This window comes from Mycteria americana, chromosome 9, assembly GCF_035582795.1.
Source record: "Mycteria americana isolate JAX WOST 10 ecotype Jacksonville Zoo and Gardens chromosome 9, USCA_MyAme_1.0, whole genome shotgun sequence".
In the NCBI taxonomy this organism is placed as follows: domain Eukaryota; kingdom Metazoa; phylum Chordata; class Aves; order Ciconiiformes; family Ciconiidae; genus Mycteria; species Mycteria americana.
In genome coordinates, this window is record NC_134373.1 from 11,445,951 (window position 1) to 11,470,527 (window position 24,577).

The 24,577-nt window shown below is 33.4% G+C and overlaps 1 protein-coding gene across 2 annotated transcripts in view; it reads right to left on the reverse strand.

Moving 5' to 3' along the window:
- Nucleotides 1-24,577, reverse strand: part of DNAH7 (dynein axonemal heavy chain 7) — a 120,148-nt gene that overhangs the window by 57,929 nt on the left and 37,642 nt on the right. For both annotated transcript variants that reach the window (XM_075512168.1, XM_075512167.1), the window contains exons 21-36: nt 23,924-24,064; nt 20,879-21,091; nt 19,856-19,965; nt 19,214-19,382; nt 17,818-17,920; nt 17,589-17,716; nt 16,214-16,426; nt 15,031-15,129; nt 11,356-11,604; nt 8,240-8,389; nt 6,973-7,155; nt 6,007-6,183; nt 5,562-5,693; nt 4,679-4,903; nt 3,071-3,268; nt 162-317 (exon numbers count right to left, since the gene is read on the reverse strand). In XM_075512168.1, the coding sequence (XP_075368283.1) occupies nt 162-317; nt 3,071-3,268; nt 4,679-4,903; nt 5,562-5,693; nt 6,007-6,183; nt 6,973-7,155; nt 8,240-8,389; nt 11,356-11,604; nt 15,031-15,129; nt 16,214-16,426; nt 17,589-17,716; nt 17,818-17,920; nt 19,214-19,382; nt 19,856-19,965; nt 20,879-21,091; nt 23,924-24,064 (2,646 nt within the window). The remainder of the gene's footprint in view (nt 1-161; nt 318-3,070; nt 3,269-4,678; nt 4,904-5,561; nt 5,694-6,006; nt 6,184-6,972; nt 7,156-8,239; nt 8,390-11,355; nt 11,605-15,030; nt 15,130-16,213; nt 16,427-17,588; nt 17,717-17,817; nt 17,921-19,213; nt 19,383-19,855; nt 19,966-20,878; nt 21,092-23,923; nt 24,065-24,577) is intronic.

Sequence of the window (24,577 nt, forward strand, 5' to 3'; positions counted from 1 at the left end):
GAGAAACATGAGGATCTAAATTAGAAGAATTAGAACTCTGACAGTTTATTTCAAATTGAGCATCCTTTCTTGATATCAGCTGTGATCAGTTGACAAAAAAATGCATTTACATATTTGTTTGCATTTAAACACTTATTTACATATAGAAATATATAAGTTACCATTCTTTTCCCAAGAGGAGGTCCAAAAATTCCTCTTCTCCTTTTGTCCAGCTTGGACATTATAACATTCTGAGTCTGAGCTGCTGTAGTTTGTGCTGAAAAGTTAATGAGCAGTGGCTTGTAGACTTCTTTATTCAAATTATGTAAAAGAAAATTCTGGAAGAATTGTGAAGACAAGAAAGTTAAACTATATAGATAAATTTTACAGCACTTTAGCAAATAGCAATCAAACAGATAGATATTTTTGTACCATTTTTATTTCTTTTAAAATTATAAAGTAGTAATTTATCTCTAAGAGAACTCTAATAATCATATTTCATCAGATAAACCAATATTCTTGAATAATTCAAAACATAATAAACTTAATTTGTCAGAGAAAAATTTCTACCTCCAATATAGACATTTTCACATTTTCTCAGAAAAAAAAAATCTACCTATTGTATTATATAAATTCAGCATGTTAATATCTTGCACACAAAATACTTCATAGTACTAATTAGAGTTGATATATATATATTGCCTGTACTAATCCACACCCAAATTTGCAAAAGTATCCACAGGTCCAAATATTTATGCCTAGTTTTGAATAGTTTCCAGGAATAATTCCTTTGAAGGGCACAGCAAGAGTATCTAAAGATAAGCTTTACCATCAAGGTTGGTAGTGTTTTATAGTGCTAACTACCTTCCAAAATCCCTTACATTAGCTGCAATTTAACCTCTGGGGGAAATCTGGATCAAAGTCAGCATTTCAAGTAAGACTGAATGGGACTCATTTCTTACCCACATGTGAGTAAACCCGCAGGGGGAAGATACCCTTCCATTTTTCCAGTAGTTGCTACAGAGCATTATTGCATATAAGGTAATGTCTCTAATGACTAGTCTAATCTCTGCCAACAGCTGTTGGGACTTTCCAGACCATACAGTCTTTTCAGCAGAAAAAATGTTTAATCTCTATCCTTGAAGGAAAAAATCTGAGCTGCTGCACAAAAATATAACAATGACAACTCATTGAAACTATAGAGCAATGTGATTCCATGGCCATATGTCTTTTATTCTTTTGATCAGTTCTGAACTCCCAAGAAATATCACACTCTTAACTATCACCCCAGAAATTAACTGGGCAGTAGAAACTAGTCATATTCTTCATTATATAAAAATGTTTTATTTATGCTTTATTACATTTCCGACATCAATATTCCAGGAACAGTCTTTTATGAACAGATCTCCTTCCAGTCTTAATATTTATTTTCTTAATATTTATTTTCTTCAAAATTATTCCAGAAAAGTAACTTAAAAACAAAACTAAGTTAAATAATCCTTAGTCAGTAACTTCACAGTTAATTTTTATCACACAAAAGGAAGGAAAGATAACAGATTCAAGACTATGAATCCAAATTTATTTTATCTGCTTACATAACTTTCAAGTTTTGCTCCCTCTGCAAAACAATTGAGTGTACACAGGCTTCACATGCTGATTGCACTGGAGCAATCAACAGAAGCAAAATCGTCTACAAAAAGACATACTGCAGGAAAAAAGAACAAATAAAATCGATTTTGTACTGCTCAGAGGAACAGCTTCTTTCTTCTGTCTTATGATTTACTTAGAGAATCATACTTAGAGTGTATGATCATGCAATTCAAGAGTTTATCATAATGAATGCATACAAGATGTCAAGTTATTGCATAAGGTAGAATTTATTAGCTTCTGAACTCTCCATTTTACTACCTTAATAGTCTTTTTAATGTATTGTGTGTGTCAAATACAGAAATACACAATATAATATTAGTCTAGATAAGATGGCTGATTTGAGATACCAATGTATAACATAACTTCTTTAAATATTAAACAATTGTCAACGTTGCTACTTCCTAGAAAATGAGACTTGCGTTGAAACCATTAACTGTTTATATACTAAAAAAACTGTCCTTTTTTTCCTTTCTACAGGAAGATTATATCGAGCTTAAAAATCCTATAACTAGATCAAGTATTAGTATTTTGCCAAGATTTTGTTTCAGAAATAACAGAAATTGTGTAGTGCCAAAAGCTAAAGTCAAATTAGATTATCATTATTATTTGTGCTTCTTTTTCATTTTCTCTCAAAGACAAGAATAAGATGGGTAAAGAATATTTGGCATTCTATAAAACAGGACATAAAATTGTTTTGATTTAAAATGTATTTCTCTTGAAATGGGCAGCTGCTTTTCATTGTAATGACTGGATCTAGCTAACTAGTTATCTGAAGAAAACTGCCTGGGAAGATCTTGACTAACCAATTCCCCTTCTCACTATCGTTTTTTCCTATAAAGAATTCTTTGGTAATACTGCTATTAATTTTTTGCCTTCATATTTCTTTCAGTGACAAAATTCTTGTTCTTCCCTGTTTTCCAGTGCATGGAACTGCCATAGTAGCACCTGACTAGAAAAGGTTATCTACTAAACTTCTCCACAATAACAGCAGCGCACATTTTTGCTGCTTCTAACTCTAGGACATATGCATTTCTTTTCTTGTTGTTTTGAGCAATCCTGACTGGATGTCTCATTAAATGGTTTAGTCTTTTGTGTACCAGTGTCTGTGTGGACTATCCCAAGTATATCTACAATCACAATGCCAAGTAAATCAACACAGGAACCAAACTGAATAGTCCTGTTTGGATTCTATTAGCAGCTTATTCCAGTGGATATCTGGGTGCTTCTTAAGAATTTAGTCTGGAAGTGCAGAGAAGAAAAAAAACCAAAACAGCAAAACTGCCACCTTTTGCTATGCAACTGCATTTTAGTTGCCCATAATTTCATTTCATAATATCCAACAATTCATGTCTCATTTTCCTTTTTAAAAATAATGTTATCAAATTATTCCTCATTTTACCCGTTTTATAACTATATCTAATGTCAGATTAAAAGTACTTACAGTAATATAGGTACTTTTTCCAGTTCCTGTTGGCCCCACAAATATAGAAGGTTTTTGATGCACTGTCAACAATTCCATCAATGCCATGTATCGAGCAGTATCCAGAGTCGGTACAATTATTTCATTAAACATCATATCTTGAGATATAGGAGGAGCTAATTTGAGTGTTTCCACCCAGGGTTCCCAAATTCCTGCTCCCTATTTTAATTTACATGAAAGTCATATATTTAAAATAAAAGGAAAAAACAGCATAGAACAAATGGAAATAGAAAAAACAAAGTTCTATAACTTAACAGATGGGGTTATCAACCAATTTTTAAAAGGATTAAAAAATAATTTCATATCTTTGTTTCAGAATGCAGTGCTTTCATTTGAGAGTACTTAAAAAGAAACATAACACCTGTGCCTGAAGCATGCAACTACTGACAGACAAGGACTTTATCTTACCTTTTATATCTGTACATATATTTTATATATATATAATGGAAAAATACATATATTTTTATATACTTTATATATAGTATATAAATATGTAATAAAATATGAAATTACTGTATAAATTTAATCACTAAAACTAAAAAAGCATAGTCAGCCTTTTCACAGACTCTCATTCATAAAAAATACTTCCAAACTATGGAATTTCAGGGCAGATTAATTTTAGTGTGAAGCTCCACAACAAAGCTTTCTCTTTTAGATCAGCCTACTAGAGGAATCTTAAAAGATGTCAAAATTCTCCAGCAGCAAATTAATATAAGGAGATTTTTAAAAATTGTAAATAGCCCTGAAACAACTGTATGTTCTATCCTATCCAAAAGAATTTCTATCTTGAGATAAAAGTCATATGAAATTCCTAGAGATTGCTCTCTCCTTAAGTCTTTCTTAGAGGGGGCATATTTCGACCTCTGAACACAAAACCCCCTTTACTGGAAGAACATGTTTTTATGGATTATGATCAGAAGACAAAGCCTTTACTGCTGATTGAAATCCCAGCCACTTTCCTTGGCAAGACGCAGTAATCACGCATGAGCTGAAATCTAGACAAAGTAATTCTCATTGTACTGCAACAGGACTTCATAGGAATGACAAACTCAAAAAAAAAAAAAAGAGGTACATTTATTTTATCTTGGAGTCTCTGGAGCATGGTTTTCTTCTCCAGCAGGAAAGATGCATCATGGATTCACATCTTAATCCCAGGAAAAAGAGGCAGAGAAGAGGAGGCACAAAAGTAGCCTACTACAGTAATGAAATGGCCTAAAGTATATCAAGTGCTTCCTCAACCTAAGAAAAGGGCTGAAATCCAAAATAAAATAATCTTGCAAGAAATCAAGAATAAAAAAATAAGAGAAAAAAAATAACAAGTTGAGATTTTCTGCAAACTTGTTCTGCCACAACAGGCAATTATTCTGGTAGCCAAAAAGACAGGCTTTGGTACTGCAAGTCGCAGCGAGAACACTAGACCATCACTAGCGTGCAAGGATGGATGTCTGGCCTATTCAATGGTAAAAGAATCAGGCAGCAGAAACAAATTCACAGTAACAATACACACCTTGTAGCATTCATAAAAGATTACTTCAAAATGGAAGTCCACATCTTATTTGCAATCCTCACCTTTTTGACAAACCAATAATCATAAACTGTTCCTTCTTTTGGAAATGGGACTGTGAAAGCTTTTGAAGGCTGTTGATCAATACTGCTCAACAATTTATATCGTTCTTTTGCCTCCTCACTAATTGGTCCATTAAGCATTTCTCGCACAACTTTGTCAAATTTCAGTCGATCATCTTCCTTACAGCTAGCTCCTACAGACCATATCAATGAAAATAAAAAAATACCCTAGGAGTTGGAAAAAAACAAAATGTAACTTCAGTACCTGCATATTACAAAGTTCTTACTCATTGAAGTCAAAGAAATCTTTGCTACAAATCACAATAGAATTACACTGGACCAACTTGATTTTATGTATACAGTATGGAACCACGCTGCTGGTAAAACAAAACACCATTTGTGTTAACTATCAGCATCTGATCACCTTTGTCGTGCAGCAAAATGCCTGACCTGCTGAGTGCAGAGCCGTTATTTTGAGAAAGTTCAAGCGTAGACTGCTTTTTATTCCAGAACAATTTAGATTATCTTTCTGTTATTCAAAGGCCTATCTCATACAAGTGATGGCTATGTCTGTTAATAGAGGTCTCCTTGAATTGTAATCCTTGGATAGCATTGATCTAACTAGTAATAAACTGAGATACCAGAAACTGAAGAATTATATGCAATTTGGACTGGTTAGTATAACAATCATTAAATTTATATCAAGAGATAAAACACATCAGACTCAACTATGTATCAGTTATAAAGAAGGTGGTAGTATTTTCCTCAATGGACATTACAAAATATGCATTCTAATAATGAAATATAGGTTTTAGTGCTTGTGAAGTCCATTTCACTAAAGCCTGGTTTGGAATTCCCTATTCTATACGTTAAACAAACTGCCTACCTCAAGCCAAGAGAAAATGTCATGGTCATTCATAGCTTTAATTTTGGCTTCATCAGCAAATTCATCCATCATGCAGTCCATCAGATTCATTAGTGATCGAATTAAGTTTGTATCTGAAGTAGGAGAAAGTTCCTGAAAAGAAAGAAGAAACACTCTCAGTTGCAGGTGTGTTTTACTACTGGAAAAAGACTGCTAGATGGTGGGTCTTTTTCCTCACTGTGATGATAAAAAAAATACTGTAGGATAAATATGTCTAAAATACATTCAGAAGCAAGTTGAACAATACACACAGAAACCTTGCTCACAGCCTTCATCTTAACAGCTGTTTTTAAGAATTAATAAATATAAATTAATATGGTCCAAATAAAACAATTTGTTCCTTTGGCACTTGGAAGTGAAAATAATTCATACACTCTTAGTTTCTCAGAAAAGTTCTTTATCCTACCTTTGTGTATTTCCTAATAAACTCAAGACAGAGCGGAACCATTCTGTCAAACAGGCCTATTATAAATTCTTTATGCATACAGCTGATTCCTGAATGCATTGTATTTAGCCAAGACATCATTAATGGTCTCCAGCCTAACATATGGGGCTCCATATAGATCATACCACACCTTGAAACCTAAAAATAAAGAAAGAAACAGGTGCATGTCATCTTATGCGATCTCCAAAGTTTTTTTCCTATCTACAAGAACTTAACATTCAGTGTTATAACATACAGCTTCTGGGACTATTAGAAGCAGGTATAAAGTGTACAGTGGGGTTCTGCAAGCCCTGAGACAGATGAGTTTCAAACATGGCTTTATTATCACAAAAGATAACAAACTGACTACTAGAGTGCCTAACAATTTTTAATTAAGTTTTCTGTAATTTGTAAGTAAAAATTCTTTCCCAGTATGACTATGCAGATATTTTGTTCTGTTTATATTATTATCTGAACCTCTATTCATGTTCAAGAGAAAATTTTTGCATTCCACAAAATGCCATTAGAAAAAAATAGGTGTGATAAATATAGACAGGTGCCAGAAATGCAGTGATTGTTGGTTTTCCCAGAATTTGTCCGGGAAATGAAAGATTAGAGCATGAATGATTTTATTTTTCTTGCCAGGCACTTGCAAGGGCCTGACTCTGAACAGTTACAGGGTCTTCTTGTATATGTAATTTACATTACATGTGTAAATATGTATTTTTTCACATCATATTGTAAGATTATGAAAAATTTAAACAAGAAAACCAAGCTACAATGTTCTTTACTTTAAACATATATCAAAGAAATAGCAAACTTATAATTACTATTCTCAGTTAAGTATCTTTTAAAAAAATTAGAATATATATCACAATAATGTAATCATTATATCAATCAATAATATATATCACATTTGTAATCAGTATTTCAAAGACAGGTACTTACAGTAGCAGGAGAAGCAACTTCTAAATCCATTGGTTCAAAAATAAGACTCATTTGCTGTGACATTTTGATGATCTCTCCACTCATAAGGCACAACTTTTTATTATCATCAAGCACAGTATTCATATTCTCAATCCATACTGCATCCACTGGCCCATCAAAAACCAGCCATTTCCTGTCTGGAGTCTGGTTTGCAGAAAATATTTTTATTCAAATATTTGCAATTTATTTTATTATGTTTACTGTAAAATACATATTTTAGATCTAAAGTTATTTTCCACAAAAAATAATTGAAACTATTGGGAGTACAGAGTTGTATTCACAAGCAGTTTCTGAAATCACAATCTATATTCACAATTTAGTTTTATAACTTTAAAGCATATACTGTGTTAGCTATAGAAGATGAATATTTTTGACTGGTTTCTTTCAGTTATACTTGCAATGCAGTACATTGCTTTGGTCAAAATGCAACATATTCAAATACTTTGACTTATGATACAGTGAGACCATTAATACAAGAAGTTACTACTCATCAGTAATACCTACTGCATGCTCGCCATGAAAGTCACTAGGACTAATTTAAAGAATATGGTAATATCTAACTATAATACGTCTGGTTTTTTACAATATAAGCAAATAGTAACAGGTATTAATCATATTTCTTATAGGAAAATACAAAGCAGTTGCACAGTTCTGCAGATGTTATTAGAGATGGTGAACTTTGCACTGATCAACTTCAATATACTATTAGTTTATGTAAGTTTATAGGCGCAGAGAGTCCAATACTTCAATCACTAGCAAAAAAGTAAAGTGTCTGTCAGGTAGATACATCTTTTATTATACTTAGTGAAAATATTTCAATGGACTTTAATGGCAGGTCAGCCATAAGCCACACTCAGACAGCAGTTTCTTCCAAAATAAACATCAAAATGCCCGTATACATAAACAGAACAGATTTGGGCCATAATCAGACAAAATAAGGAACAACAATATGGTAGAAAGATTAAATATTCATTTATTTATAACATACGCAAACAAACAAAAATTTATCTTCACATAAGGACTGCTGAAATACAAATCTTAATTCACCAGCATCCAAAAAGAATTTTGCATGGAGCATACTACAATCAAGCCAAACTGCAGTCTCTGTATTCAAATGATTAAGCATATGAACCCCACAATGGTTGTGCAAACTACATGGAATTAAAATCTAAAATGTATAAATTGAAAAGTCATTTCCCAAAATGCTCTAAGTCTTTTAAGCACTTACTGGGGAAGAAGCAAATGCTCTGAAGCTCACTGCTAGGATGCCATCTGACCATTCATGTGACACTGGATCAAACTGTCCATATAGCTGACCCATTGTTATGGATTTGGGATTTAAAACAGTGATCTGAACTTTGTTTTCTTCCATCAGCCCCTGAAGACACAAAAGTAATAAAATCTGTTAACACCAAACATGCGATTTATTATGCCATTTATTTTGAATTTTACAGTTATATATTATTAAATCTTCATTAAAATTTCATCAGTTTACAGCAGGAAAGACATTACACCTATTATACTTGAAAGATGGTTTACAGGTGTCTAAAGACAATTATCCCAACTTTATCATATGTAGCTGGAAGTCTAATTTTAATACTGAACAGTGGCTTGATAAATTAAAACGGATTTTTTTTTTTTTTTTAATGTTAGCGAACTGGAAATCAGGCAGTCAATCAAGAGACCCAAGTTCTATTCTTACATGTACAGCGATTACAACAGGCCAAGCCCTTTTGTGTCTCTATCCCATTTTTCCCATGTTTAAGGAATAAATATGACTGCCTTGGTAAATTTCTGAGATTGATGTCAAAATGACGTTATGAAGTTGGTTTGGGGTTTTGGTTTTTTTTTTTTTTTACTTAAACTATGTAAAGATATCTAATTTTACTTTTTAATTAAACTTCAACTGATTCTTTCTTCTCTCCTTGTGACTAAATATGACATTTAATACTGCACGCATCTGAGATCAGGTGGCTGAAAAACACTCTTCCACAGGAACGAATTACAAGCAAAAGCGACAAACTGCAAACACTCATTTGAATGCCTACTCACTATAGCCTTAAAATATAAGAAACATGTGTCCCTCATTTAAGAAAAACACCTCTCTCCTTCCAAAAGCAGCCCTATTGTTTATGAACTTGAACTAAGAAATCAGGAGTTCGGCATCATTTCGTGCCTGTTCTGACTGCCTTCCTCTCACAGACACACATAATCTTTCTTTGATTCCCCTCATGAAATATAAAATACAGGAATTTTTATTATACTATTTCAAAGGAGAAACAAGTATGTTTATAAAAAATGAGTACAACTTCTTTTTCTGACAGTGTGTATTGAATTATAATTCACTCTAACATACTTTTTTATTTCACCAAAGTGAATATTGAGAGGGAAATGCAATATTTAAAGAAAGGGGAAAACAGATAGCTTATAACTCTTTCCAAGAAGATGTTATGTGAACAGCAAACACACAAGCATGACAAAAATACAATTAAAAAAAGAACAACTGAGTACAGCAACTTTGTCACAGTTGCCCAGCTAAAAAATTAAAACACTGTTGCAATGACAAAATTTTAGATTTATAATCTTCAAGATTTGCAAGTACCTTACAATTTTCTTTTGTACTATGTTAGCAGCTTCTTACCTCATTCATCACAAATCTCTCCTTCTCATCTTACTCATCACAATGCCCCCTAATTATAAAATTCAGATATAGTCCCAATACAGCTGCTAGAGTTCCCAGAACTAAACACTAATCGGTTCAGACCCATGTGAAGATTTTCTTCAAGATCATAAAAATCCTCCTAAAAAGCAATTGTTATCATAACCAAAATGAAACTTTATTGATGAGTTGGATACGAGTTCTTTTTTTTTTTTTTGGGGGGGGGGAGGGGGACGGACGACAAGGAAAAAAGCTCCAATAGGTGTGATGACCATTAAATTAATCATTAGAGTTGATTGAGAAGCTGAGCTAACAGGAAGAAAATCATCAGGTAAAAATTTCTTACTCTGCCACATAACTTTTTTCCTTGACAAACAGAAATGGGAAGGAGTGGACAATGATTCACTCTGAATTAAAAGGAAAAGCAGAAAGTTAAATATTGTTTTATTGGAGTGACAGGCAGGAATAGAATTTCTCCTACATACCTAAAGCAAAAGCTTCACAATTTAACCTATAATATAGGAAGCAACTAAGTAACAGCTTTAATAAAGGATTGTAAGAATAGAGTTGTGTTTGATAGCAATACCAATGTGAAAGTCTAGCCAGTTTACTCTTGCTGATATCTACACAGTGCCTGCCTGAAGATCACCATTAAGAAAATGAAATAGTTTTGCTAAGCTGGTTGGTCGTGTGTTTCTGGTCAGCCAGCCTGAAGAAATTCAGTGTCCTGAATATCACTTATGCTTCATGGTTATTACTATTTTTCTCTGAGGATGCCTGGAGTTCACTGAGTGGGCCAGTGACCTCTCAAGTCTCAAATCCTAAACATTTCAGAAACAGATACAAAAGTGCCTTGTACTGGGTTTACATTCCATCCTAGCAGATCAGACTAGACTGAACCTAGAGGTCCTTAGAGCACAGAATACTAAAGACAATAACTATGATTAGATCATTCTGCAAAAGCCTCCGCAGCCCAAGTGGCAGGACTGCAGAGATCCCATATGAGAAATAAATATTTTGATGGCTTGAATTTGGGCAAGATTTAGTATAGCTATACTACTGGCCCACTTAAATGTTCCACAGATAACAATTATTACCCACGTCTATGTCAGGTGAGAAGTTATTTAGCAGAACAGATCTTGGATTTGTTTCAGATCCAAAATTTTTCTGAAAATTTGAAATACCCTTGTTTCAAAAATAATCAAAATTTGAGACTATTTAGTTTCTGGGTTTACATGGGTTTATTGTATTCTTACCAGAAAATGTTCAAGACTTTGTGTAAGTTTATGAAGCAGATCCATTGTTCGGTGTAGTTCTAAACTGAATAATCTCTGTTAAGAGTGTTCAGCAGCTCTCATGTGAATAAGTTGGAAATCTGGCATAAAGCTTTCACAAGGAACAGTTTATCATAAAATTTCAAGTAGCTAATTCATTCCTTGTCCAATCCAATGAAAGAATTTAGAGAAAATGCCATGTGTAGAAATGTATGAAATGAATGAAGTGTGTATATTTAAAGTTGGGTCATCCTATCTTATATAAGTTTCTCAATCAAATTCTTTAGCTTCTCCTTATACTTTTAAGTTCCTTAAAGTAAATTCTGTATTCAGTATAAATACTAAAATATGTTTATAAAATTTGTTTGAAAATAGTTTTCACCAGAAATATTTATAAAAATGTTTAGATACCTTCTCACATATGTCTCCCAATGCTCCTGCCAGAACTCGATATGCACATGTTTTTCCCCCAAAAGGCTCTCCAACTATCATAAAGCCATGACGCACAATCATCATCTCATATATCTGCAGGATCTTCATAGTAAATACATCACTCATTTGCAAATTCATAGCATCACAGTTTGTTTTGATGGCTTCCAATAGGTCATTGTAGTCTGGTTTTGGTAGCTTCACACCAGGAAACAAATCAGAAGTAATACCCTATCCAAACAATTAATTAGAAAGTACACTTATTTTCACAGTAATTTGGTTTGACACTCATGCAATCAACCCTTTGTTGACACGAAGTAGACTAATAACTATTTTGATTAAAATAATTATGAATTTCATACGTCACCCTTGTCCGAGCCAAAATTCTGACTTTGTAATTTATTGTTTATATTTATTTCATGTATCTTTTTCATGTTTACCTGGGCACATAGAGAAGGGATTAACTATCTAAGCATATTCTTTCCTGACAAACATTAGCTTTTATTAAACTAGTTTATAAAACTTGTGGTTAGAAAGTGGAGAAAGCGTTTACCTTTTTTCCTCAATAACTGAAAAATAATTAACTGAAATCTAAATTTAAAAGCAAAGATCCTGCAGTTGTGCTTACCACAAAAGAAGAAAGATACAGAATAAACTGAAGATGTTACAAATGAGAAAAAGAATCTCTGGGTTATCATTTCGATTAGACAGACCTTCAGTATCAACTTGGAAGCAAAGATTACCAAAAAATATCCAAAATAAAACATATTCTTTAGAAATGACAATGACAGCAACTATTGGTGAACTTAGAATCACATTATTTTGACATTTTTCCTGTTACCATGTATGTTGGTTTCCTTCTACTGTGTGCCTTGATTTTCTTTTAGCACTGTTAGCTTCCACTGTTAACATGTTAATGAACATACCACATCCCGACCATAAAGTGTTTGTTTTATCAAAGTGTATTAAAATATGTTTAATGTTCTGTGCTACCAGGAGCATGTTTTACACTTGACTATGACAAAAGCAGGGCTTTTCCAATGAAAATAATCATATTTCCCAAGTAGAAATATCAAGCTGTGTTCAAGGTGAGCAGCTTTTCTTGTCTGAAACACATTTGATGTAAAATTTCTATTGGTCATTCATCTCCTGCACTTTTTCTCCACACTCTCTGTTAAAGGATTAACGATTTATATACTTGTGATAGGGTATGGTCTTTCTATGCCTACTAGATTTTGTAACTAAGATAAGGGGGCGGGGGGGGGAATCTATTAGTCATTTCGTTCTTACAAAATGGATGACAAATATGGGGAAATGGAAGAATACCATATTAAAAGAAACAATTTAGTATCACAGCATAAGTTGTACTGCTGGGCAAAACTGTCTTCTCCACAACAAAGCAGGGTCAATTTTATAAACAAACCCATTACTAGGGCCCAAAGACTTTATGACAGGCCCAATGAAATATACTACAGGATAGTATTAAAGGAAAATCTTTTTTTTAAGTGTTAAAAATCAAGATCCAAAAATCTGGATGGACCATAAATAATTTAAACAAAAGTGAAGCAGAGCTTTGAGCAAAACAAGACCGAGAAAGCATGTATCATTTGCATGCTCCTACATAAACACAAAAGAGTTACTGTATATCTCAAGTTAGATGTACTTGACTACACTGGAGACCTGAACAACGAAGGCAAAACCAGCAAAATGAAAATGAATGAGGGAGGACATGGGTGTTTCCGCATTTCTCTCAAGCGTGATATATAAATTGAGGGAAGAAATTAATATTTCTCATAATAAAAAAGGAAATAATTCTTAAAATCATATTTAAAATTTTAAATTACCTTACTACTGCTGAACTTAAATCCTTTTATAATTCTTTCTGTATCCAGTAAGAATTTCAAACAAAGCTACTTTATTGGAGAACTAACAGAATTAGGCTATTACAATTCCCACATACTCTAGGCCTAACCTACTGTTAACCCTTAAATCTGTCCCACAATGGATAACTAATTACAGTGACATTGTGGCGTCATGCTCATTTGTCAGTGTTTTTACTTGTAACATGCATCTGTTCTGTACCGACATAATAATCTACTTTAATTCTATTTATTAGCCTTACGTTCCTTAGCCTTCTTTTGCTGTTTACAAGTCGCTAATGTGATACTTCCCATCTTCAACTTATAAAATTTTTCATGGTTTTGGGATATGCTAACAAGCAAAATATTAGTATGTGCAAGGCTATTTCATCTCTAAATCAACATATATTTGTTATTCTATGAAAGTGAAAAATATATAGTATTACTTCATAAATATAGAGTTAATTTCTGTACACTAAATTCTTAACATTGCTATTCTTAAACACTGAAACTTACAGAAACAACTAGTGAAGATGCTGCAGTTTTCCGAGACAACTTCTCTAAATTTATTTCCATTATTTCAAAATTTATGAAAATCTACCTTCATGCTTATGACTTGTTTTCAGGAACAAGTGTGTAAGTTAGGCAGAATTTTAATTAGATTAGAGTAACAGTGTCCAGAGACATATGTTCAGTTTCTAATTCATTACGTTTTCATATAACTTTGGGCAAGGCAATTACCTCTTCCGTGCTTCGGATTTCTAAGGCTCTTTCTTAAACTTCCTAAAGGAAAGAGCCTCCATATTACTTTCATGCCCTCATGGATGTTTTCTTACAGAAATTACCTCATTTTATTCCATTATAAAATTACACAAAAATAAGTATTATGCACTGAAAATATAATTGCAACTAATATGACTGCTAAAATATACCTATTACTATCCAAAACAACTCGTGAGAGTTTTTGACGTTGTGAGTGTATAATTGCACACAAGTTGCCATGGCTGTATATGAAGAAACAATTCTTTTTCCAAATAAGATCTTTCCACTAATGTTTAAAAAGGTACACATGAAGGACAATGTTTTCACAGTTTCCAAACTTCTATATACACCAGCACAGATCCCTTCTTCTTTTTCTAACAGGACACACAAATCTCACAGCTGCCAAAGAAGACTGCAAACTTTTTGTAATGAAGTTCACAGCTCACATTAGCATTGGGCATGTCTGGTTCAATCAGAGGTATATTAAACACGCCTATCCTGCAGCAACAGATTAGAAATCCAATCCAAATGGCACATATTAGGACACAGACTGACTGTGTTAGTGCGTCCTATAAATCAGAGGAGCAAGTTACAGTTCATTTTCTCCAGCTCAGTTCCATACTGAGATCAACTCAGGACAAGAAAGAATGTGGGCCACTTGGTCTATTTACTGTTTTGCACATTTTAAATGAAAATCTAAATTTTCTCTTATAAAGAGGACACTATTAGTACCTACCTATTTCATAAGAATATTTATAAGGTACTCTGAAATCTTGAATACATGATATATAAAAATAGTATGTTACCATTTCAAGCGGTAGTCTTGGCAGAAACTTGCATTGGTCTAAACTACCAAAACCCAAACGCTTGCTATATTTGCTATGAAGGAACAGTTAAGACTAAGTTTTAAAATTATTACAGGCTGGATTAAAAAAGTTTTTGGTCCACCTCTCTGATAAACCTCTCATATAGTATTTTTATCAACTTGTAATTTTAGCGACCTCTTTACATTACTAAAAATCTGTATGTTTTCTACCTCAAAAAGTGGTAAATCATGAGACAAGAATTTAGGCAGGTTGACATCTGTAATGGATCTAAGGAGCAAAACTTCTTCATCTTCCAATGGATATTTCAGCTAAAAAATATAAAATAGTGTTAGTTAATTTTTATAGTTTCAAAAAACAGATGTTAAACTTGCCTGTTCTACTGAACATTCCCTGTTGTGTATCTGTGCAATTATTTTGGCAGGTTCAGGTCCACCGATAACAACATATGTTCTGGATGTATGTTTATACATTCATTTCAAGGTGTTTGCAGTAGATTTCTATAGTCAGGCCAATTTCACTTTAGTTTATGTCCAGTGATGGGTGTTACTATAAATTTGATATGACATTTTTTCCCAAACCATTGATTTTTTTTTTTCTTTCTAAGACGTATTCCTTTTCTTCCTAAGGAGGATACTTTTCCCTACTTTGACATAAAACATCCGCCTTCAGCAAAGTCGAAAATCTAAAAGCTTGCATATAGATCTCTCTCCCAGGTTATTAAAAAAAAATTTAAAAAGAAATATGTGCCTCTTTTGCCACAATACATAGCTTAGTTACTGATTTTGGGTTTTGTAGGGGTTTTTTAAAATAGGATTATAGGTTGAAAAAAAGAGGAATGGAAGAGAATTGTAAACTATACTAGTCTACCTAAATAAAAGTAACTGAATTAATAAAACAACAGCTTAGTTTCTTAGTGAAATGTATGCATTCATCCACAATGCAAGCCAAACCAAAATACTACATCCTACACCATTTTTCTTAAAGATAAAAGAGTGATCAAAGTCACATGTGGCAGATATTAGCCGGTGTGTTACTGGAAAGTGTTCACATACAAGGCATCTGAACCTGATAAGAAAAGCAGAGCAAAGCAGTAGCCAACAAGCCAAACAACTCAGTAAATTTGCATTTAACTAGAATTCTTGAAAGATAATCAGCACACTTAATAGGCACGCCATTCAGTGACATGTGATGTGGTGAATGGCCCGGCAGCTTTATCTCTTCTTGACTTTCCTCAGCTTATGCCCCAATACATATCCATTTCATTTTCATAGGTATCACAGAATGAATTTTTAAACAGCTACTTGCTGTTATGTAGAATAGTGTACCTTCTGTTATGAAAGGGACACGTTACTAAGTTATTGGATGACAAAGAAAATTCAAAAAGTCATTTACCTTCAGGTTGCCAGCAGCAGTGAGTACTGACTTCACAGCTCTCATTCCATAATCATAATGGTGCTGAGAAGACAACTGCTCTGAACACAGACGATATGTAGCTACAATCTTTACAGATAGAGGTCGAGCAGTAACAAAACCACAAGAATACAGAACAATCTCTGCAATCATGGCATAATCAGGAACCATCATAGCTACTGTTCTAAAGAGAGCCTATTAAACATACATATGAAAAATCACATCAGAAAAAAATTATACCACATTATTATATACAACTTTTTTCTACAATTACATAAAATACTATTTTTTTCTTTATTTCATTAATACAGTGACAGACAAATTTAACTATTACAATTATGACTGCAATATACTTAATGGCTTTCCATAAACACTTAGAAATACTTTATTTTCCATTGTGACAATTCATGGTTGTAGGTCTTCATCATTCAAGATTAACAACAAAAACACATAAAACACCACAAGCTCTAGAAGGAATAGGGGAGTGCAATACAACTACCACAAAATAGTTGATGCTGTCAGACTCCTACTAGCAGTGTTTAGCTGCAGCCTATGCTTCAATTTTACCATCGTTCTACCAAACAAGCATTGGGATACTTTCAGACAGACAAAACTTTCGCTACTTTTCATATTCTACCAGAAAGTTTTTAAGATTATCCCCTTTCATCTATACAAGCAGTGTTTTTGAATCTTGTATTCATACTATGTGTTAGTGAGTAAACTTCCCAGACGGGTCTGAGAACTGTTTACAAAGACTGTACTTTTCTGTTTTTATTAATTTATCAAGATATTTGCTCAGATTTCCTTTTCCTTCTATGGACATAGGACAAACGTATTTAAAGGGTAAGAAAGGACGTAGCACTCTTGTAACAATCACTCAATAATAAACAGAATAGAAATCTCTTACATTAAAAACACCACAAGTCCCTTCAGATCAAACCAAAAGATCAGAAAAAACAGAAATTAATAAAAAAACCACATTTTTATTCAGTATCTAGATATCATTCACTGCTTGTACACTATAAAGCGTTCCTTTTAATTTTTGAACTTTCAGGTGCTTAGCCAAGAAACACACAAATTTGTTTGGTATTTTTTTTTAACCTGACAGTCAGACTTTGAATCAAGCAACCACTTCCTGACATCTTAAAATTCAGTTTATTCCTGTTTTTCAGTCTAATTATCCTTTTAAATTTCTTTTTCTTCTGAGAGAAGATTATTTTTACACTAGTGTAATCAAAAACTGAAGGTAACCAGTATTAAATATTCTTAATAATTTCTATATTAGGCAAAAAGTGATTTCTTTTTTTACTTTCTGTATTAGCTATTAAAAGTAATAAAATTACAAGTGTTATAATACCTTAAGATTATCAGGAAGCTCTGAACGCCCAGCATAACCAGGATTCATGGTAATGAAGACAGCACACGTAGGGTTCAGTTTCAGTTCAGTTCCTTCAAATACTATCAAATCAGATCCTGAATTAATGCCTATAGAGAAATAAAAAGTAACATCATTATTGGGCAGGTTTTGTTGTGTCTTTATTCTTTGTCACATGTAAGTGAAAGATACAATTAAAATAACAGGTTACCTCTTTGGATAGTAAAAATCTGCTGAGCAACCACAGAGAGTACTTCCAAATCAATCCTGTTGAATTCATCAAAGCAAGCCCATGCCCCACAAGACAATAAACCCTAGAAGAGACAGACATATGAATAATTAATAGGTAACTTCTTATTTTGGACATGCTGATCAAAACAATTCTGCAATAAGAAAAATTTTAATGTGCAAAGAAAGGACTTATATCCATGATCCAGAGCACTAACTTCCAAACAAAATCACTCCAGCTAGAATTTGTTTCAAAAAGAATTACAGAAATTTAAAAACTGTTTGCTTGTTAAAAAAAAAATTAAGACAAAAACCTGTACAAACTAATCCAAAATCCTAATTCTTCTGTCATATGCAAAGTGCCTATCAAATACACACATCTTGCATGTTCTACCTTTATAGTCAGTATTTTGCAACTGGACAAGGGGAAAGATTTTAGCAATAAACAAGCCTCCAAAAACCCTACTCTTCTTTTGCATCTATGCTAACAGGGTTCACAGTGACAAAAGGCAACATAAGGACTTCTGCACGGGTAAAATCAACTGTTTGGTTATGTCATCTTATGGCATACCACATTACCTAAAGTGCAACTAAAGAATAATTCTCTTTTCCTAGAGTTCTGGTTAATTAATAAGTCTTTTCTGAGATATGCTCCCCAAATGCTACCGTACCGTCTCTGCAGCACTGGTAGTCTTTCAATGGCACTTCATGCTTTGTTAACAGTAATTCTAAAATTCCCATTTAAGACATAGAATTTTGCTTTCATCATTCTAAAGAAAAGCATTTAATTTAGCTTATTTTGGTGAAATACCATCATGTTGAATTTTGAAGACAAATCACATCATTCCAATGCCACTTCTGACTCAGAAGGTAAAAATAATGCCAGGGAGGAAAGCATACTTGCTCTATTTTTGTATCATCCCAGTCCAAACCAGGACACTGGACTATAAGACACAGATGTCCATTCAGGATAGATTTTCACAATACAGAGCTATCTACTCAGGATAATATCGAAATGAATATATGCTTGATTTATATAATATAATGACTCCTACCACCTTATTTAGAGTTTAGATTAAACCTCAAGTCCCCTAAAATTTGCAATTAAAAATGCACTCATTGAAATGGCATCTATGTTGTCTATTTAAAGCAAATAAAATCATTATGGTTTATTTCATTTTCAAAGCACATAAAAAATATTTTGATATCTTGGTTAGATTCTTACTTATAGTAAGACCTATCTGCACAATACTAGCATTATATAGCGGCCTGGAAGTGGAGAAAGATACATTTACAATACTTTAAGACCACTTCAAGTGCCAAAATAATTAAAGGGCTTTAATATAATTGAGAATATGACCCTCAAGATTTATCCAAACCTTAAAAAATTTTCCTAATGCAAGGTAATCCAATCCATCAGAACAATTGAAAACCACACACTGTTTAGCTACAGCCTTTGCTAAATCTTTTGTAGTTTCTGTTTTTCCAGTTCCAGCAGGACCTTCAGGGGCACCTCCAAGATGTAGGTGTAGTGCACCAAATAGGGTTCTGGAAATAAAATAATAGAAAAAAAAACATTGTATGAATTTTCATGTTATTTTTTCAGCTGCTCTAACTTTTAACAGAAACTTTTAAAAATTTGTTTCATGTCTGCATTTTCCTATGATGCTACAAGTTCACTTGCTTCTGCCCAGCTCTAGTTTACAAATGTGCAGTGATGTATGAAGTTTACTAGAAGTTCACAATAGAGAATAGCTTACCTTCCACTTTCTAAATCTAAATCCTCTTGTAATTTATCACTAAATATAGTGTCGCAAAAGATTAACTTTATCACAAACTTAAATTAAAATATTCATACAGGACCAATTGTATTCCACCAAAAGAAATGAATCCTATTGTAATTATGCCTATTAGAACATAAAAAATAAAATTCTGGAGTCATCTATTCCCAGGACTAATTACAATATCTCAACTAAATAAATTCTTGCTAATACAGTACATTTAGTAACTTGCAGTTTTACCTGTAGCATCTGTCTGTAAGTGGAGTAATAACCAGCCTAGGGGTATTGCCCAGATATTCGTATCCATACCTCAGTCCAGCATTGATCATCTTTGTTTGTAAATGCCCTTCCTAAGAAACAAGGCATTAATTTTATAGATTAAATAAATAATTTTTAAAAAACACACACCCACCACTCAACACTATTTCTCAAGTTCCTTAACAGGCCCGATGCTGTTAGAATCAACTACATGGCAGACTACCGATTGCTCTGAGACACTAGTTTCAATGTGACTCAAATAAAAAATTGCCAATTAATAGATACTAAAGTATTGACACAAAAAGACCATTTTTTACATTAACTGTTATCTAAAAAAAGATCCTACTAACCATATTGCAGAGTAAAACTGTCTTGTGTAGCTACTTAGAAAGTTAACGGACTTTCTAAAAGGTAAGCAGAAGTAATCATGACCAATAGCTGTAGTTATGGTCAATCTGATGACTCTGATACAGCAATGTATGATCCCTACATATACTTTTTTTTTTTTTAATTTCACATGCAATGTCTTCTGTATTACGGGAAATCTTTTCCCGATTAATATAAAAGATTGTATCCTACCACTATCCAGTATAAACATTGTTATTTTTCCAATACATGTAATGCACAAATAAAATATTGACAATAAGTCAGATTAAAACCTCTATCTGAAAATTGTAATCCCTATAGCATTCTCTATCCTGCAGAATCAGAAAACCAAAATACAGTCTTTGAGTGAACAATTTTTGTCTGTCCCCCCCACCCTGCAAACTCAGCAAATGTCCTGACACTCAGCAGTGATGAAAAAAGTAATTTTAATTAAAAACTGTTTGCGTCTGGCTCCTGGCCATTCTAGTTAGCAATCCATAAAATGATTGGTTATAGGTATTCTCTTATCAGCAGAAATTCTCATAGTAGTGTAACCATTCTCTGTGTCAGCAAGCAAGCAGAAATTGAAAAACTGTGAACAGAAATTACCTTCTAATAGGATTGAGAGGTATCACTTACCTCCCAGTAGTACCTAAGCTGACTTAACCATTCAAAGTCACTCTCATCTTTGACTTTCTTGCTTACTAGAGATGCAAGAACATCCCTAGCATGAACATCAAGCACAACAAGTGCTCCTAGCGTCACTCGATTCTGCTTAGACAGCTTTCCTCGCACCAAGGTGACAATGTCCTCAATCTGTCTATTATTCTGTTCCAGAAAATCCTCTAGTGCCTGCAAAAATTTTTAAAAGTTAGGAAGTTGCATGTCTAGTCTAAGGCATGATTATTTTTTCTTATATTGCTTTTATTTCTCTGTATTAAAAAGTTCCCTCTCACTATAATAGTAGTACAATGTCTTTCATTCACTGGTAGTTCAACAGGGGTTTGTGGTTTGGTTTTTTTGGTTTTTTTCCTACTTTTACGGAACCATATGTAAAACATCAATGACATATCTGGAAACAAAATAGCATATACTATTTTCTTCCTGGAACACAGGAAATAGTCCTTATCTTTTTATACATTTCACATTAAGAAAAGGAAAATGCCACACATGTTTTAAAGATCTACTTACATGTATAGAATACACTTTCTATGGTTAAGGGACACTGTCACACTAACAAAACACTTTTATGTCCCACAACAGTTAGAAACAATAACACATCTATAATTCAAAAAAGTTAACAAGAAAATGCCTTTTTCTACAATTTTTCAGTTTACTGACTTCTAGTTATAGTCTGTGTTCAGTTAGCTTAATCATGTCTTTTACACAGTAACTGATAGTTTCTTTCAGGCTAATAAATTGCTGGTAAACAGGAAAGGCCCAATTAAGGAAAGCACTTGTATCATGACAGTATTTAGATGTGATGAAGTGCCTTACTGAATTGAAATTTAAAAAGTGGGAATTAACCTTAGTTATACATTCACACCAAAGCATGTTTCTATAGAGGAATGACTTCTATTTGTATGGAGAAAAACTTATCTAGATCTGGTTTAGGCTTTTCTCCCTGCTAGCCTGCTGTTCCTCTCCAAACACACTGGCACTGGTAAACCTCAATAGATGACGATGATTTTGAGATCTCTCATCTCAGCTAGTTATTTTCCAAACATTAAGTTTGGATAATCATCTGCTTAGTATGACTTCTTTTTATTTATGAGAATAAAGCAGTAAACACAGAGTTCAAAAGCAGTTCCGTTTCTACAGTGTTGCATTAGAAGTTCTGACCAGGACAAAATCTGAAATATCTCACTCAGGGATAATAACCCACTTGCTTACCACCAAGCTTTCCTCAGCAAACATGAGATATCAGTTGAGGGACAGAACATGTCCTCAGCTCCCATGTCAATAACATTCCTTGGTGCTATCCTTCCAACCATACGACTATTTCACTGAGGATGCTCATGGTCCACAAGATAATGCTCTCAAAATTTATTAAATACCTCTGTTTTTATATAACATCTTAGTTCATTATTTGGTTTTAATAAGAAATTTGCACCTTTGATTTATGTACAACAGTTATTTGTTGGAAATAACTCAAAAATGTTTGAAAGGAAGCATGTGTGTGTATGCATGCGCACGTATGTGTGAACACATACTTAATATTAATGAGTGACTTAAATGATACTGGCATCCTGTCCCAGAAAACTCTGAAGTGCTTCAGGCAGAATGCAGTACTTTTGGCCTCTCACATAGTCACTGATTGTCTGTCATGGTTCCTATGCTTTAGCATACAACATAGGAATGGAAAAAAGAGAGAATATTGAAGGTTGTAAGTCTGAGAGGAGTTTTTCCTGCCACACATTTGTGACAGATTGTCAAGAGATGCAAATGCCTCTCCACCACTTCACTACACACAAGCCCCTTTCCGCAGCAGAATGAAGATTCTTGGGCTGAAGCCAGATGAGCAGAATTCCCACTACAACAGAATTTGAGTGAAAGCTACAGGAAGGACAGGTTTCCCTGCATGCCCACGTACAGAAAAGGCTTGACACAGACCAGCACAAGAGCTTTTGTCTAGGTTCAGAATTCTGTAACAAACATTCCCAAAAACAAATTCATTTAACCTTTGCTTTAACTTCCTCTTTTATTCACTAACAACATTGACTACAGACTCATTAAGGTGAGGTTGGCTTTCATTTTTTTTTTTTAATCTAAAATCTCTAAGATTAGAATTCCTGTCTCTCCTTCCTGAAAGTCTTTCACCAGTTGAGAACAAATGGTGCAGAGCATGTAGAAGCCTTATTTCTTTCCCCAGGAAACTAAGGATCTCCTTTGTTACTGGGAAAAGAAAATATTTTCAAATCTCTTTCAAATCTTCTGATCTGTTGCAAGATTTACTTGTATTAGCAGATAATCTCCTCTTCTTCCTTTAATTCAAAACACAAAGTTATAACTTTACGTAAAATTGTGAAAAACTTGATGTTTCTTTCTGTCCAAACATCAGAGAATGAAAATCTAGTTGCCTCATCTGATGGTGGCAATTCTGGAACACTTCCAAATACAACAGGTGAGAGCATTAAGCCTTAGCAATAAACAGAAGAAAGGTTCTACAAAACACACATCCTGAATCTTAATTTAATGCCTAAATACCTTTATTCCCACTAGCATTAGCTAACAGATTATAAATTCTGTACCAGTCAGGCATATTTGACAAGGGTGAGGATGGTATATATCTTCTAATGCTAATCGTAGCCCATCTTCATAAAAAGCACTAAACATTAATGAAGGTAAGTTAGACTTCTCAACCAGAGACAAACAGACAAGCTATGCTAGTCCATACCACCTGAATACACCACTGGGCTGCTTTCACAGAAAGATGTAATCTATATGTTGAGCTAAACAGAATGCACTCTGACATAGTGCAGAAGCATTGGTGCCTATATCCAAAAGGAAATATTAACTTCAAAGTCTTCAAGGATCACATTTCAGGTAGATCTTTAAAGTAGATACTCAAAAGATTAACTACTACATTAAACACCTATTCATCCAAAAATGTTATTACCAAAGGTCTGATTTACTACTTCATTATATCAATTTGACATAAATTTAAATTTAAAATATTCTTACCATTTGGCCATTTCTAATAGACATCTGTACTTGCATTGTCCAGAAAGTTTGGGATACACAAAGAACTGTTTGTCCAGGCCACTCTCTTACCCAATTAACACGTAGAGTTTTTGGATAAGCTTCAAGTGCATCCCCAATGACCTAGACAGGAAAAAGCACACTATAACTACATGTGAAAAAACAGGTAATGTTCAGTTTTAGAATTTAGGTTAGGCTGTATTACTGAGAATAAAAAATAAATCAGGGTGTAGATTCAGCCTCAAATTCAACTCTATAATACTGACATCTTGCAAGCAAATCTCTCAACAAAGCTCAAAAAAAACCCAAAGTGTCATAATATGAATGAAGTGATCACACAAAATTTCCGAGAACTGATTTTACAATACATTCTAAAATCTCTTGCCATCAGATGCTTAAAATTTTCTAGCTCCATCTACAATGAAAGTAGAAAACAAGTACGAATACAATTTACTTAGAAGTAATATCCCCAACTGAAAGTTTTTTCATCTATTCATTCCAGTAAAAACCCAGAGCTTTTAATTTTGCAAGTCATATTATTTAAACTTACATCTAACTGGAAGTGTATTTTCTAATAACAGAATGATTAACTTGGTTCTAGCGCCACTCAAGGATAATCCCAATGAAATCAAAACT